Here is a 14,906-nt window from a genome sequence, read left to right as displayed (position 1 = left end):
GTGCGTTTTTCTCAAACTTTTTGTTCATGATTTGCTCTATAAATTTATTGATTTAATAGACTTGAAATGGTGTATTGGACATTGATTTACACATCCTGTAATTAAAAAAATTGTTTTAACAAGTGAAAAAAATATTGTGGCAACTTCAAGTGCTGAGCTGTTCTCTGTTGTGCTCTACCGTGCTCTGGCGTGCACTGAAGTGCTCTGGCGTGCTCTGGCGTGCTCTGGCTTGCTCTGGCGTGCATTGACGTGCTCTGGCGTGCACTGGCGTGCATTGGCGTGCTCTGTCGTGCTCTGTCGTGCACTGGCGTGCTCTGGTGTGAATTGGCGTGCACTGGCGTGCTCTGGCGTACTCTGGCTTGCTCTGGCATGCATTGACGTGCTCTGGCGTGCACTGGCGTGCTCTGGCGTGCTCTGGCGTGCTCTGGTGTGAATTGGCGTGCTCTGGCGTGCACTGGCGTGCTCTGGCGTGCACTGGCGTGCTCTGGCGTGCACTGGCGTGCTCTGGCGTGCACTGGCGTGCTCTGGCGTGCACTGGCGTGCTCTGGCGTGCACTGGCGTGCTCTGGTGTGAATTGGCGTGCTCTGGTGTGAATTGGCGTGCTCTGGCGTGCATTGAATTGCTCTGGCGTGCACTGGCGTGCTCTGGCGTGCACTGGCGTGCTCTGGCGTGCTCTGGCGTGCACTGGCGTGCTCTGGCGTGTACTGGCGTGCTCTGGCGTGCACTGGCGTGCTCTGGCGTGCACTGGCGTGCTCTGGCGTGCACTGGCGTGCTCTGGCGTGCACTGGCGTGCTCTGGCGTGCAATAGGTGGTCTTGCGTGCACTGGCGTGCTCTTGCGTGCTCTGGTGTGAATTGGCGTGCTCTGGCGTGCATTGACGTGCTCTGGCGTGCATTGACGTGCTCTGGTGTGAATTGGAGTTCTCTGGCGTGCACTGGCGTGCTCTGGCGTGCACTAGAATGCTCTGGCGTGCATTGACGTGCTCTGGTGTGAATTGGCGTGCTCTGGCGTGCACTGGCGTGATCTGGCGTGCACTGGCATGCTCTGGCGTGCATTGACGTGCTCGTGCGTGCACTGGCGTGCTCTGGCGTGCAATGGCGTGCTCTGGTGTGAATTGGTGTGCTCTGGCATGCACTGGCGTGCTCTGGTGTGAATTGGCGTGCTCTGGCGTGCACTGGCGTGCTCTGGCGTGCATTGACGTGCTCGTGCGTGCACTGGCGTGCTCTGGCATGCACTGGCGTTCTCTGGCTGGCTCTAGCGTGCACTGGCGTGCTCTGGCGTGCACTGGCGTTCTCTGGCTGGCTCTAGCGTGCATTGACGTGCTCTGGCGTGCACTGGCGTGCACTGGCGTGCTCTGGCGTGCTCTGGCGTGCTCTGGTGTGAATTGGCGTGCACTGGTGTGCACTGGCGTGTTCTGGCGTGCACTGGCGTGCTCTGGCGTGCTCTGCTATGCAGAACTCAAGTGCTTGACAATAGAAATCCACTACCCGACAATAGAACTCAAATAACTTGAATAATTTTTAAAAATTCAAGTGCTGTGATTTGCGTTTTTCTCAAAATTTTTGTTCATGATTTGCTCTATAAATATATTGATTAAATAGACTTGAAATGGTGTATTGGACATTGATTTACACATCCTGTAATTAAAAAATGATTTTAACAAGTGAAAAAAATATTATAGCAACTTCAAGTGCTGAGCTGTTCTCTGCTGTGCTCTACCGTGCTCTGGCGTGCTCTGGCGTGCTCTGGCGTGCTCTGGCTTGCTCTGGCGTGCATTGACGTGCTCTGGCGTGCACTGGCGTGCTCTGGCGTGCTCTGGTATGAATTGGCGTGCACTGGCTTGCTCTGGCGTGCACTGGCGTGCTCTGGGGTGAATTGGCGTGCTCTGGCGTGCATTGAATTGCTCTGGCGTTCACTGGCGTGCTCTGGCGTGCTCTGGCGTGCACTGGCGTGCACTGGCGTGCACTGGCGTGCACTGGCGTGCTCTGGCGTGCACTGGCGTGCACTGGCGTGCTCTGGCGTGCACTGGCGTGCTTTGGCGTGCACTTGCGTGCTCTGGCGTGCTTTGGCGTGCTCTGGCGTGCATTGACGTGCTCTTGCGTGCACTGGCGTGCTCTGTCGTGCTCTGGCGTGCTCTGGTGTGAATTGGCGTGCACTGGCGTCCTCTGGCGTGCACTGGCGTGCTTTGGCGTGTACTGGCGTGCTCTGGCGTGCTCTGTCGTGCTCTGTCATGCTCTGCTATGCAGAACTCAAGTGCTTGACAATAGAAATCCACTACCCGACAATAGAACTCAAATAACTTGAATAATTTTTAAAAATTCAAGTGCTGTGATGTGCGTTTTTCTCAAACTTTTTGTTCATGATTTGCTCTATAAATTTATTGATTAAATAGACTTGAAATGGTGTATTGGACATTGATTTTCACATCCTGTAATTAAAAAATGATTTTAACAAGTGAAAAAAATATTATAGCAACTTTAAGTGCTGAGCTGTTCTCTGCTGTGCTCTACCGTGCTCTGGCGTGCACTGGCGTGCTCTGGCGTGCTCTGGCGTGCTCTGGATTGCTCTGGCGTGCATTGACGTGCTCTGGCGTGCACTGGCGTGCACTGGCGTGCTCTGGCGTGCTCTGGCGTGCACTGGCGTGCTCTTTTGTAATTTTGGCGTGCACTGGCGTGCACTGGCGTGCTCTGGCGTGCACTGGCGTGCTTTGGCGTGCACTGGCGTGCTCTGGCTTGCACTGGCGTGCTCTGGCGTGCATTAAATTGCTCTGGCGTGCACTGGCGTGCTCTGGCGTGCACTGGCGTGCACTGGCGTGCTCTGGCGTGCATTGACTTACTCTGACGTGCACTGGCGTGCTCTGGCATGCACTGGCGTGCTCTGGTGTGAATTGGCGTGTACTGGCGTGCACTGGCGTGCTCTGGCTTGCATTGACGTGCTCTTGCGTGCACTGGCGTGCTCTGGTGTGAATTGGCGTGCTCTGGCGTGCACTGGCGTGCTCTGGTGTGAATTGGCGTGCTCTGGCGTGCATTGAATTACTCTGGCGTGCATTGACGTGCTCTGGCGTGCACTGGCGTGCTCTGGCTCGCTCTGGCTTGCTCTGGCGTGCATTGACGTGCTCTGGCGTGCACTGGCGTGCTCTGGCGTGCTCTGGTGTGCACTGGTGTGCTCTGGTGTGAATTGGCGTGCACTGGCGTGCACTGGCGTGCACTGGCGTGCACTGGCGTGCACTGGCGTGCTCTGGCGTGCACTGGCATGCTCTGGCGTGCATTGACGTTCTCTTGCGTGCACTTGCGTGCTCTGGTGTGAATTGGCGTGCTCTGGCGTTCACTTGCGTGCTCTGGTGTGAATTGGCGTGCTCTGGCGTGCATTGATTTACTCTGGCGTGCACAGCGTGCTCTGGTGTGCTCTGGCGTGCTCTGGCTTGCTCTGGCGTGCATTGACGTGCTCTGGCGTGCACTGGCGTTCACTGGCGTGCTCTGGCGTGCTCTGGCGTGCACTGGCGTGCTCTGGTGTGAATTGGCGTGCTCTGGCGTGCACTGGCGTGCTCTGGCGTGCACTGGCGTGCTCTGGTGTGAATTGGCGTGCTCTGGCGTGCTCTGGTGTGCACTGGCGTGCACTGGCGTGCTTTGGCGTGCACTTGCGTGCTCTGGCGTGCATTGACGTGCTCTGGCGTGCACTGGCGCCACTAAATTAATGAAATACTTTTGTCAAAAGTTAAATATTGAACAACGTTTTACTACATCTTATAACCCAGCTAGTAATGGGGAAACCGAGCGTTTTAATCGTACTATGACGACAATGTTACGAAAAGAATTAGTTGACGGGCAGCATGAAAATTGGGAGGATGTGTTGGGTGAAGTATGCTTTGCATACCGTTCATCAATACATTCTTCTGGAACTGGGAACGACAAAGAGAGCAGTACAATAAGCGGGTTTTACTTCATAATTACAAACCGGGCGATAGATTTTTACTAGATATAAGGGAAGTAAAAAAAGGCGATAATAAAAAATTTACTTCCAAATTTAAGGTCTCGTACAGAGTTATCAAAGTAAATAATAATCATACAGTCGAAATAGCTGATAGTTCATTTCAAATTAAACTTGTGCATAGTAATAGACTTAAACCTTTGTTCGAAACGTGTCGGAAATTTCCGACCCTCTATTTCTTAGTATTGTAACAGTCAGGTTCTCACGTGTAAGGCATGTACTAGAAACTAGTGCAGGGCCTTACTATTTCTAAGTATTGTTTTCATATTTTTATTCGTAGTATTTCATCAAGGTCTTCCGCGTATCATCAAGGATGTTGCGCCGGTTTTCCCCAATTTCCCCCCAAAACGTTTCATCTCTTTTCTCATGTTTGAAGCGACTTGTCTCAGATTCTTTTACATCGTCATTGACTACGGTTATCTCTTTTCACTCTTGTTAAATACAAAGTTTGAATTGTAGCAAAAGTCTCTCAATCACTTGTCGCATAGTTGCGACGACAATCTTATTTTCCTAAACTAGCGTTGCATAGTTGCGACGACGTTTTCTCTTTCTTAACTAGTGTCGAAGATCAGTATTTTCGACATTTTTGGTGCCGTGACCAGGATCAAGGAAGATTCGGGTTCATCACTGCCAGACAACGTGTGGCGACTCATCGCAGGCTGTTCAACGCATCAGTCATCGCATCTTTAATTTCATCAAAATCAACACAACGTAGGGTAGCAAACTGTTTAATTGAAAATGGCCAACAGAGCACATCTTGTATCGCTTCGTGGAGGCAGCAGAGGTCAAGCTACGACGCTCGTCCGACGACTCGAAGCTGTTTTTGCTAATGCAGAACTCGATGCACCCCACAACTTTCACGAGCTGGTAACTAAACATCAAGCGCTGTACGAACGATACCAAACAATCGAAGACTTGGATCAGCAAATTTATGCTTTGACTCAAGCGGACGCATTGGAGGCAGACATTGCAGCGGTGGACGATGTCAACATTGTATATCAAGACGCGCTTAGTCTTTACCAACACCGAATCAACGTTATCAGGCGCGAAATTGAAGCTGCAGATCCAAATCATCGACGAGATGATGCACCAGCACCAGGGCAGCAAGGCAACGTACCAGCGCATCAAGTCATTGTGCCAGCAAGAGCAACGAGTCGACCGAAAATCACGCTTCCGCGTTTCAATGGAGAGATTCTCCAGTGGCGACAGTTTTGGCAGGCTTTTCAAGCGGAGATCCATTCTGATGACACTCTGGCCAACATTAATAAATTTAATTACCTTGTGGGTCAATTGGAGCCCACGTACTCGGCACGGTTGCAGGTCTCACACCGTCTAATGAAAATTATCCCGTGCTCGTAAATTTGCTGACAGAGCGTTTCGGCAGTATTCCCAAGATTACGGCGGCTTACATGCGAGCTCTTTACACTCTTTCGAAACCGGAAGGACATCTCTAAAGTCTTCGTCTGTTTTACGATTCTTTGGAATCATACGTTCGTGGTTTGGAAGCTTTGGGCAAAGCCCCCGACACCTATGGCGATCTACTTGTTTGTATTCTGATGGACAAGCTTCCCATTGAAATACGGAAAAATGTGGCTCGTCAACACGATCAAGATGAATGGACATTGGAGCAGTTGCGAAAAGCTTTAAGAGGAGAAATTCGCGTGATGGAAGCAGGCCAGTCATCTTTTCTTCCTCATCAACAACAACCATCCAGCAGAAATCAACAGCAGTATAACGGCGGAAAGCAGACTGTTAATTTATTCAGCGGTAACTCGAGACCAATAAAAAAATTCCCGTGCGTTTTCTGCAGTGGAGATCATGCTGTGACTCAATGTCAGCAAGTGACGTCAGTTGAAGAGAGGAAAAAACTTGTTGGAAATAAGAAACTGTGTTCCAATTGTTTCAGCCCGAAACATCAAAGTAAAGATTGTCAATCACTCGCATCCTGCAGAATTTGTGGAGCTCGTCATCATACCAGCCTCCATTCCGGTCCTGCAAAGCCCAGTAATCCTTCGACGTTGCCAACGGCAGTCAGCGGGAACCATTGTCAAACTACAGCTCTAACTTCCAGTGTGTGTGACATCTATCCATTTGTCTTCCTGAAAACAGCTATCATCAGAGCTCAATCCCAACAACACGAAGAAAAGGTCAACGCACTTTTTGACGAAGGAGCTCAACGTTCATGGATGACGAGAGACGCAGCCAAACGGTTAGGCCTTCGTGCAAAAAACAAAGAGTTGCTGATTTTATCGGGATTCGCCAATGCCCCAACTGCCCCAAAATATTACGAACTAGTTGAGCTCGTCATAGTCACCATTGAAAATCAACCGATCATCGTTCGAGCCATAGTCATCGATTTTCTGGTCAATCCATTGGAAGACGGATATCGGAAGAATCTCCAAGATCTCGCGCATCTTAAAGATTTACGTCTCGCTCATCCCTTTACTGGACAAGAGACTTTCCATGTGGACATCCTTATAGGAGCTGATTGTTATTGGCAATTCATCGGAGATGAAGCCCCGATTCGCGGTCAAGGACCAACAGCAGTCAATTCAAAATTGGGCTATCTTGTATCAGGACCACTGGACAGTGTTCGCGTCTCAAAACCGAAACAGTCAATCAATCTCCACATTCAAGCGGTAGATTGCGACGACTTGTCTTTCCTCTGGTCCCTTGAAAAAATGGGAATTTTTCCTCATCAAGAGAATGTCAAAGAAGCCGCTGAGTATGCTGACAAATGCATCGAGTTCGAATGGCCAATATACGGCCCGTTTCCCATGGAAATCAGAACATCAAGAGCTTCCTGCTAACTTTAATATGGTGCAGAACATGACTCGAGCCATTATTAAACGTTTAGCGAAAGAACCAGAAATGTTAGCCGTGTTTTCCCGTCTAATCGAAGAACAACTCAACCGCAACTTTATTGAAAAAGTTCCTGCAGCAGAGCTCGCGAAAAATTGCCATTACATCCCTTATCATTATGTCAAAAGGGAATCAGCTACTACTCCGATTCGCATTGTTTACAATTGTTCATGTAAAGGATGGAATGGAGTTAGTTTTAACGACTGTGTCGAAGCTGGTGCACCATTGCACAACGACCAAACTCAAATCTTAATCAACTTCCGCTCTCATGCCATCGGCATCGTTGCTGACGTGGAAAAGGCATTTCATCATATCAATCTGCACAAGGCCGATCGCGATTTTCTTCGTTGGTTTTGGTTGGAAGATCCAACCAACCCTGAGTCTCCACTAGCCGTCTACAGGTTCAGAGTGGTGCCGTTTGGAGCTAAGTCATCACCTTTCATCCTTAACGCGGTGATGATGCATCATCTAAAGAAATCGACTTCTGAAATCGCTGCTGATATACTGCAAAGTGTATTCGTCGACAACATCATAACTGGCTGTGAGAGCCCCAGCGCTGCTCTTAATTATTTCACTGAAGCCAATCGAATCATGAATGAAGCTCATCTTCCCCTGCAAGCTTGGGGATTCAGTGACGGTGCTGTTGAAAAAAGTTTGGCGGAGGGAGGGTCAACGGACCCATCGCGTCTATCAAAAACTCTTGGTTTGATTTGGAATCGAGAAAAGGATACGCTAAACGTTCAACCGCCTCATCTCTCAGCAGCCGATGTCGCGACAAGAAGAGACGTCCTGAAAGGAAATGGAGCCTTCTACGATCCCCTTGGTTTTTACACACCATTGGGCACTTCATCGAAGATTCTTCTTCAAGATATTTGCCTAGCAGATATCAAAATAGACGACGAATTGTCTGCCGATCACCTGAAACGTTGGAAGGAGATCGTGGATTCAATAAACGTCGCAGTCGACCAGCAGTTGATGTCATTGCCAAGGTCCTATTTCGGATCAGTGGACGCTGTTCAAGAGCTGCATCTATTCTGCGATGCGAGTCGGCACGCCTATGGAGCCGTCGCATATCTTTGCTACAAGGAGCAAACCGCATTTGTGATGTCGAAAGCACGCATTACTCCTATCAAGGATAGCCAGCGGGAAGGAGAGAGAGAGATCTCAATTCCAGAAGCGGAATTGATGGCTGCTTATCTCGGCACTCTTCTAGCCACGACCATCATAGCAGCTTTAAAGAAGAACGGCATCCGGATGAAAATATTTCTTTGGAGCGATAGCCAAATCATTCATTTTTGGATCTCCAAGTCTGAAGGCCATCCTCGTCAATTCATTACAAATCGGGTCAAAAAGATCAGAGAGTTTACTCAACAGAATGCCGCAACATGGAGATATTTGCCATCGGAGGACAATCCAGCTGATATTCTGTCGCGAGGAGCGACTTTATCCGAATTCAAGAAATCTAGTCTCTGGCGGTCCGGTCCGAATTGGCTGATCGATCGAAAGAAGTGGCCTATTTGGTCAGTGAGTCTGTTTAAAACGTCAAGAAGTGTTCATCTCACTGTCTCATCAAAGAAAGAAGATGAGGAAGAAATCGGCAATATTATTGACCCATCTATATATAGCTGGGAGATGTTACTTCGGACCACTGGTCAAATTTATCGTCTTCTCTCAAATCTCAAAAGGAAAGACGCATCTCGAAAATCATGGAATCTCCAGCTTCTAAATGCCTTGGAACTTCAAGATGCGGAAAATGTCTGGATTCGTTTTTTCCAGCGCAAGCATCTGGCGGAAGAATTAAAATATCTTCAAGGAAAGAAAGAAGCATGGCGACCCTCCTTAGTATCCCAACTTGATCTGTTTCTAGATGGAAGTGGCATCATTCGGTGTAAAGGTCGACTCCAGAACGCGGGAATATCGGAATCTGCGAAGCATCCAGTACTGATACCCAAGAAGACTGTCCTGGCTCGACTTATCATCACTTCTGTCCATCAACGCATAGCTCACTACGGAGTTGATTCTACCATTGCTCATCTCATGCAAAAGTATTGGATTCCGTCAGCTCGAGCTCAAGTTAAAGCTTTGTGTCGAAATTGCCCAAAGTGTCGTCGAGAGTCCGGCCCATCATATCGGTATCCCTATCCGGCTTCCTTGCCAGCTGATAGCGTTCAAGAAAATTATCCCTTTGCAATCACTGGAGTGGATTACACCGGAGCCATCCAAGTCACTAGTAAAGGAGAAAGAATTTCAGTCTACATATTATTATTCACCTGTGGTGTAACTCGCGCTATTCACCTCGAAGTCGTCAAAGATATGACAGCTGGATCGTTTAGCAACGCACTCAAGCGGTTCACTGGTCATCATCCGATTCCCCGTTTGATTTATTCAGATAACGCTTCGACTTTCGTGAACGCGTCCAATTATCTACTAGAATTATTCAATCATCGAAAGGTTCAAGAGGAGTTAGCCGCAATGCGTATTCTCTGGAAGTTTATCCCTAAAGCCGCTCCATGGTACGGCGGATGGTGGGAGAGACTCATTGCGCTCACAAAAACTGCTCTCCGTAAAATGGTTGGTCGAACCATTCTAAGTTTTACTCAGCTACAAACAGTCACAACACAAATTGAAGCTATCTTAAACGATCGTTCCTTGACTAAAATCTCTACGGATGAGAACTGCATCCAGCCACTAACTCCGTCTCATTTATTGTATGGCCAGCGATTGACTACATTGCCATACCATTATGATGCGGAAGAAGAATTGTTAGATCCCTCTTATGGTGGACCATCTCAGCAACCACAAGTGATGACTAAGGCCTATCTTCGCTCTCAAAACATCCTTCGTTCCTTTCGGAGAATCTGGAATTCGAAATATGTGCCCTTGCTAAGGGAACATCATCAAAAAACTAAAGGACCGATGAAAAGCACCATCAAAGTAGGAGATGTCGTCCAGATCCAGAGTGAATCTAAACGAGCCAACTGGAAACTAGCCATCATTGAAAGCATCAATCGTGGAGGAGATGGACAAGTACGATCTGCTGAATTGAAAACGGCCACCGGGCGTACTAGCCGTCCTATCAATAAGCTATATCCAGTAGAAGTTTCAGAAAATTCATCTACAACTACGCAAGATGCAAACATCCAACCTAGATGCATCATCAACGAAAGCCGATCACCATCCGGACGGATTCCGCGCCAAGCTGCACGTCAAGCGTCGGAGAAAATTAAGAACATCGCATATTTAGAGAGCATCATTGAAGAATAATTTGTTTTCTTTCCGCCGGGTGTATGTCGGAAATTTCCGACCCTCTATTTCTTAGTATTGTAACAGTCAGGTTCTCACGTATAAGGCATGTACTAGAAACTAGTGCAGGGCCTTACTATTTCTAAGTATTGTTTTCATATTTTTATTCGTAGTATTTCATCAAGGTCTTCCGCGTATCATCAAGGATGTTGCGCCGGTTTTTCCCAATTTCCCCCCAAAACGTTTCATCTCTTTTCTCATGTTTGAAGCGACTTGTCTCAGATTCTTTTACATCGTCATTGACTACGGTCATCTCTTTTCACTCTTGTTAAATACAAAGTTTGAATTGTAGCAAAAGTCTCTCAATCACTTGTCGCATAGTTGCGACGACAATCTTATTTTCCTAAACTAGCGTTGCATAGTTGCGACGACGTTTTCTCTTTCTTAACTAGTGTCGAAGATCAGTATTTTCGACAAAACGATGTTATGGACTGATGAACCCATGCCTGACATGGAGTCAACAGTCGAACCGAGAGAACGTTTTCGTAAACAAATAGCCACTCAGACTGATTGGGATTCCCATGATGAATCTGATATTGAAAGTATTGAGGAAAATAACTCTGTTGATCCAGTAGAGACTGAACCTGCTCTTGATTTCAATCCCCCTGTAATTAATATACCTAGTAATGATATTTCAGTCGAGCTAAACGACGACGTAGATATTCCTCTTTTCAATCAGGACGAAATAGAATTTGATAACCCACCCGTAAACATACCTCACCCCCGTCCCTTATCTCCCGTCGTCACAATTATTAACAATAACGAAAATATTCCAAACCCTATTGAACGTCCGCGTTTACGACCGAGGTCGGCTATCAAGCCGAAATCGCGTTTAATTGCGGAAGTTTAGAAAAAAAAATGTATTAGAAAGATATGTTCAGTATAGTTCTTCACAAAAAAAAATAGAATCAATATGCATACTTTTGAAAGTATGAAGTGAAAAAAAAATTTCTCTTTTCCTGTAGTCGGGTATTCACGGCCCGTATATAAGAAAAAATATCAGTCAAAAACCATTTCAATAAAAAAAAATAACTTCTAAAAAACAGAAAAACTAGAACTAACAAATACTAGAACTAACAGAATTTCAAAAAAAAAATCAAAAAGAAGCAATCCATTACTGGGTTTTGCACTTTTTTGCTATGTACTAAGCCAGTAAATTATAACTCAGTTGCTAAGTGCTTCAAAATTTGAATTTGTAAAAAATTATTCAATTTGGTGTAGATTTAACTTGTAGCTTATCAGGGTATTATTTTATCATAAAAAAAAAGAAAACAAAAAAAAAAGAAACAGTAGAAAAAAAATGATTAAAGTAAAAAGAATAATCAAAATATATTTAAAAAAATAGCAAACAACAACAAAAAATGTATGCATACTTGCCATTTACAATCAAATGCATAGCGATACCTGACCAAACGAAACAAATCAAAACAAAAAAAACAATAAAAAAAAACACCCTACTATCCATGCAATCTCATATATTCACATATCACTTTCACACAAATCACGTCAATGAACTTGGAAACATTTTTCTCTTTGTAATCTTTTGGGTGGATATATATTTATATGCTCCTTTTTCCACATCTCTCAACACACTCCTCCACTCGTCGAAAGCCGAAAAGATACTAAAATCGATATGTCCCATCGGTATATTGTTTACTTCCTTCACCCTCCCATCATCCACCGATAAGTTCGCGGAAAAAATGTCCAACTCCCCAGACAATTGCCTTTTTACCTTCTCTATTTTTCTCTTCCGTATTTTGGTAAAACATTTCTTGGGGAAAGGAAACAGCCAGGTGTCCTCAATATAGTGTTAATTATACCTTTCACTTTTTTTTTCTATGATAAAAATATGTCCTTTTTTTTCGCCTTGTTCTTTTCACGGCTCTCTTCCCCGCCCCCTTCCTCTTACTATTTTTAACTTACTTATTTATTATTACTTATTCCTATACTTAAAATTCCTTAACTTACAACTACTCTGCATATGTTAAACGCGTATTCCATTAATCCCAAATCATGTTGCTCCTCATCATTATTAACTGTTCATCAAAGTTCGCATCATCCGAAGAACAACATCACATCAAACACGCGCAAGTAGTGCTAACAGCACCGGATGTGTCAGCTATTCAGTGCACACCCATTCCTGTCAAATTTACTACTGAAATCACTTTTTGTGGCGCACAGCCTCGCTTCAAAAAATTTCACTGTCAGCCGGACCGGATGGGAACTGACAAATTTCACTTCTTGTTATTGAACTAGCGGGACAGTGAATTTTAATGATCGTCTCCACGCCTTCCGCAATAATACTTGGGAGCCTGTTGAGACTTCTCTCGTCGTTCCTCGACGTGATTTGGCAGACGCTTTTCGCTACACTGATGTTACTTTCTTCGAATATCATCAACGTTCAAATCCTGCGTATGCTGACTCACAGACCAGCCCAATGGATATCATAGCCGACCTGACGGCCTCAATCAACGAACATTCTGCAAAAGGACCTTCACAAGATACTACCATTGATGCATCCAACATCATTGTTACGGCGATTGAAAAAACCAACACAGCTTTTGGGAATTTCCGTCTCTTCCTTCTTATCGTCACTCTAATTTGTGCCCTTATTTTCGGCGTGGCCATTGGCATCGCTACAAATTGTTGCGGAGCTTTGAGACTGCTGCAATATTTAAAAGAAAAATTTGACCACTTCAAAGGATCTTACTTGGATGATGATCAGAATCATTCCGAATACGATCCGTCTGATGTTTAGATTCCGTGACGTAATCTCATAGGGCCGGGAGCGATGTAACAGAACGCTCGGTCGACTCCCGTTTTTCTGTTACTTTCCCTTTCTACATGACAATCTCTAACGTCGACTACTAGATGTCGCTTCCGCTATACTCCATCTCATACCAGAGGAGGCTGCTACCATTTGAATCTGCCGCCAACTCGCCCCATCTCTGCCGCCAACGTGCCCCATCTGCCGCCAACTCTTCCCATCTCTGCCGCCAACTCGCACCATCCCTTTCCCTTTTTACTATCCCCTTTCCCTTTTTGCTATATTAACTTTAGGCGTACTTTTATCTTTTATGACACTATATAAATATATTTTCCTTTTTCCTTCAACGCTTTTCAATAACAAACTCCCTTTTCGTCCGTCTCCGCTCTGACCATGTTTTAACGTGTCTGCTCACGTTTCCCTATACTATCCTCTCTAGGCCTAAACATGTCTGCTCCCTATACTTCCTCTCTAGGCCTATGCTAACCGTGCAGCCAGAATTAGTATAAAAACTGTATGTAAATGTTATTCTGCACTGCATTCTTCCACGGCATTCACACTACCATTGTGTTCCAGTCGCACTCTCCTTTTTGGTATTGTATTAGTTATATTTTCCCTTGTGCTCAGTGCCTGTTATTTAAGCTAAGTGCCATTTTCCAACTGTACCTCGAAACTTGCCGTTTCTCGACAAGCCTAACCGCTCAGCCCGCTACCACATTTTCTCCATACAAGTAGTATTGTCTCACTTATTTATCGTCTCATTTTTTAATATTATTAGTTCACCTTATTGTATGATCTGTCCGTTATCAATACATTGTTTAGCCTTAATTATTCCCGTCGGTCTTAGACACTTCACTTTGGCATTGTGAGTAAAGTCGCCTCATAGTATTTAAGTTCTTCGTATCGGTGACACAATGATTGTGTTGGGTCAACCTTTACAAAATCATGAACAAAAAGTTTTAGAAAAACGCACATCACAGCACTTGAATTTTTAAAAATCATCAAGTTATTTGAGTTCTATTGTTGGGTAGTGGATTTCTATTGTCAAGCACTTGAGTTCTGCATAGCAGAGCACGCCAGAGCACGACAGAGCACGCCAAAGCACGCCAGTGCACGCCAGAGCACGCCAATTCACACCAGAGCACGCCAGTGCACGCAAGAGCTGGCCAGTGCACGCCAGAGCACGCCAGTGCACGCCAGAGCACGCAAGTGCACGCAAGAGCACGTCAATGGACGCCAGAGCACGCCAGTGCACCCCTGAGCACTCAAGTGCACGCCAGAGCACGCAAGTGCACGCCAGTGCACGCCAGAGCATGTCAATTCACGCCAGAGCAAGCCAGAGCACGCCATTGTACGCCAGAGCACGGTAGAACACATTAGAGAACAGCTCAGCACTTGAAGTTGCTATAATATTTTTTTCACTTGTTAAAACCATTTTTTAATTACAGGATGTGTAAATCAATGTCCAGTACACCATTTCAAGTCTATTGAATCAATAAATTTATAGAGCAAATCATGAACAAAAAGTTTTAGAAAAACGCACATCACAGCACTTGAAGTTTTAAAAATTATTCAAGTTATTTGAGTTCTATTGTCGGGTAGTGGATTTCTATTGTCAAGCACTTGAGTTCTTCATAGCAGAGCACGCCAGAGCACGCCAGTGGACGCCAGAGTACGCCAATTCACACCAGAGCACGCAAGTGCACGCCGGAGCACGCCAGTACACGCGAGCACGCCAGTGCACGCCAGAGCGTGTCAATGCACGCCAGAGCACGCCAGTGCACGCCAGAGCACGCCAGTGCACGCCAGAGCACGCCAGTTCACACCAGAGCACGCCAGTGCACGCCAGAACACGCCAGTGCACGCCAGAGCACGTCATTGCACGCCAGAGCAAGCCAGTGCACGCCAGAGCACGCCAGAGTACGCCAATTCACAGCAGAACACGCCAGTGCACGCCAATTCACACCAGTGCATGCCAGAGCACGCCA

The 14,906-nt window shown here is 46.2% G+C and overlaps 1 protein-coding gene across 1 annotated transcript; it reads left to right on the top strand.

The window, feature by feature from the left end:
* The first annotated feature begins 6,815 nt into the window (after positions 1 to 6,815).
* LOC124312397 lies at positions 6,816 to 10,112 on the top strand. The gene has a single exon (XM_046776937.1). It carries the CDS (start codon positions 6,816 to 6,818, stop codon positions 10,110 to 10,112), a length of 3,297 nt encoding a protein of 1,098 aa, XP_046632893.1.
* The last annotated feature ends 4,794 nt before the right edge of the window (positions 10,113 to 14,906 follow it).

Source organism: Daphnia pulicaria, chromosome 1 (assembly GCF_021234035.1).
Source record: "Daphnia pulicaria isolate SC F1-1A chromosome 1, SC_F0-13Bv2, whole genome shotgun sequence".
In the NCBI taxonomy this organism is placed as follows: Eukaryota; Metazoa; Arthropoda; class Branchiopoda; order Diplostraca; family Daphniidae; genus Daphnia; species Daphnia pulicaria.
The sequence above is the reverse complement of the archived record's forward strand: the minus strand, read 5'-3'. Positions and strand labels throughout refer to the sequence as shown.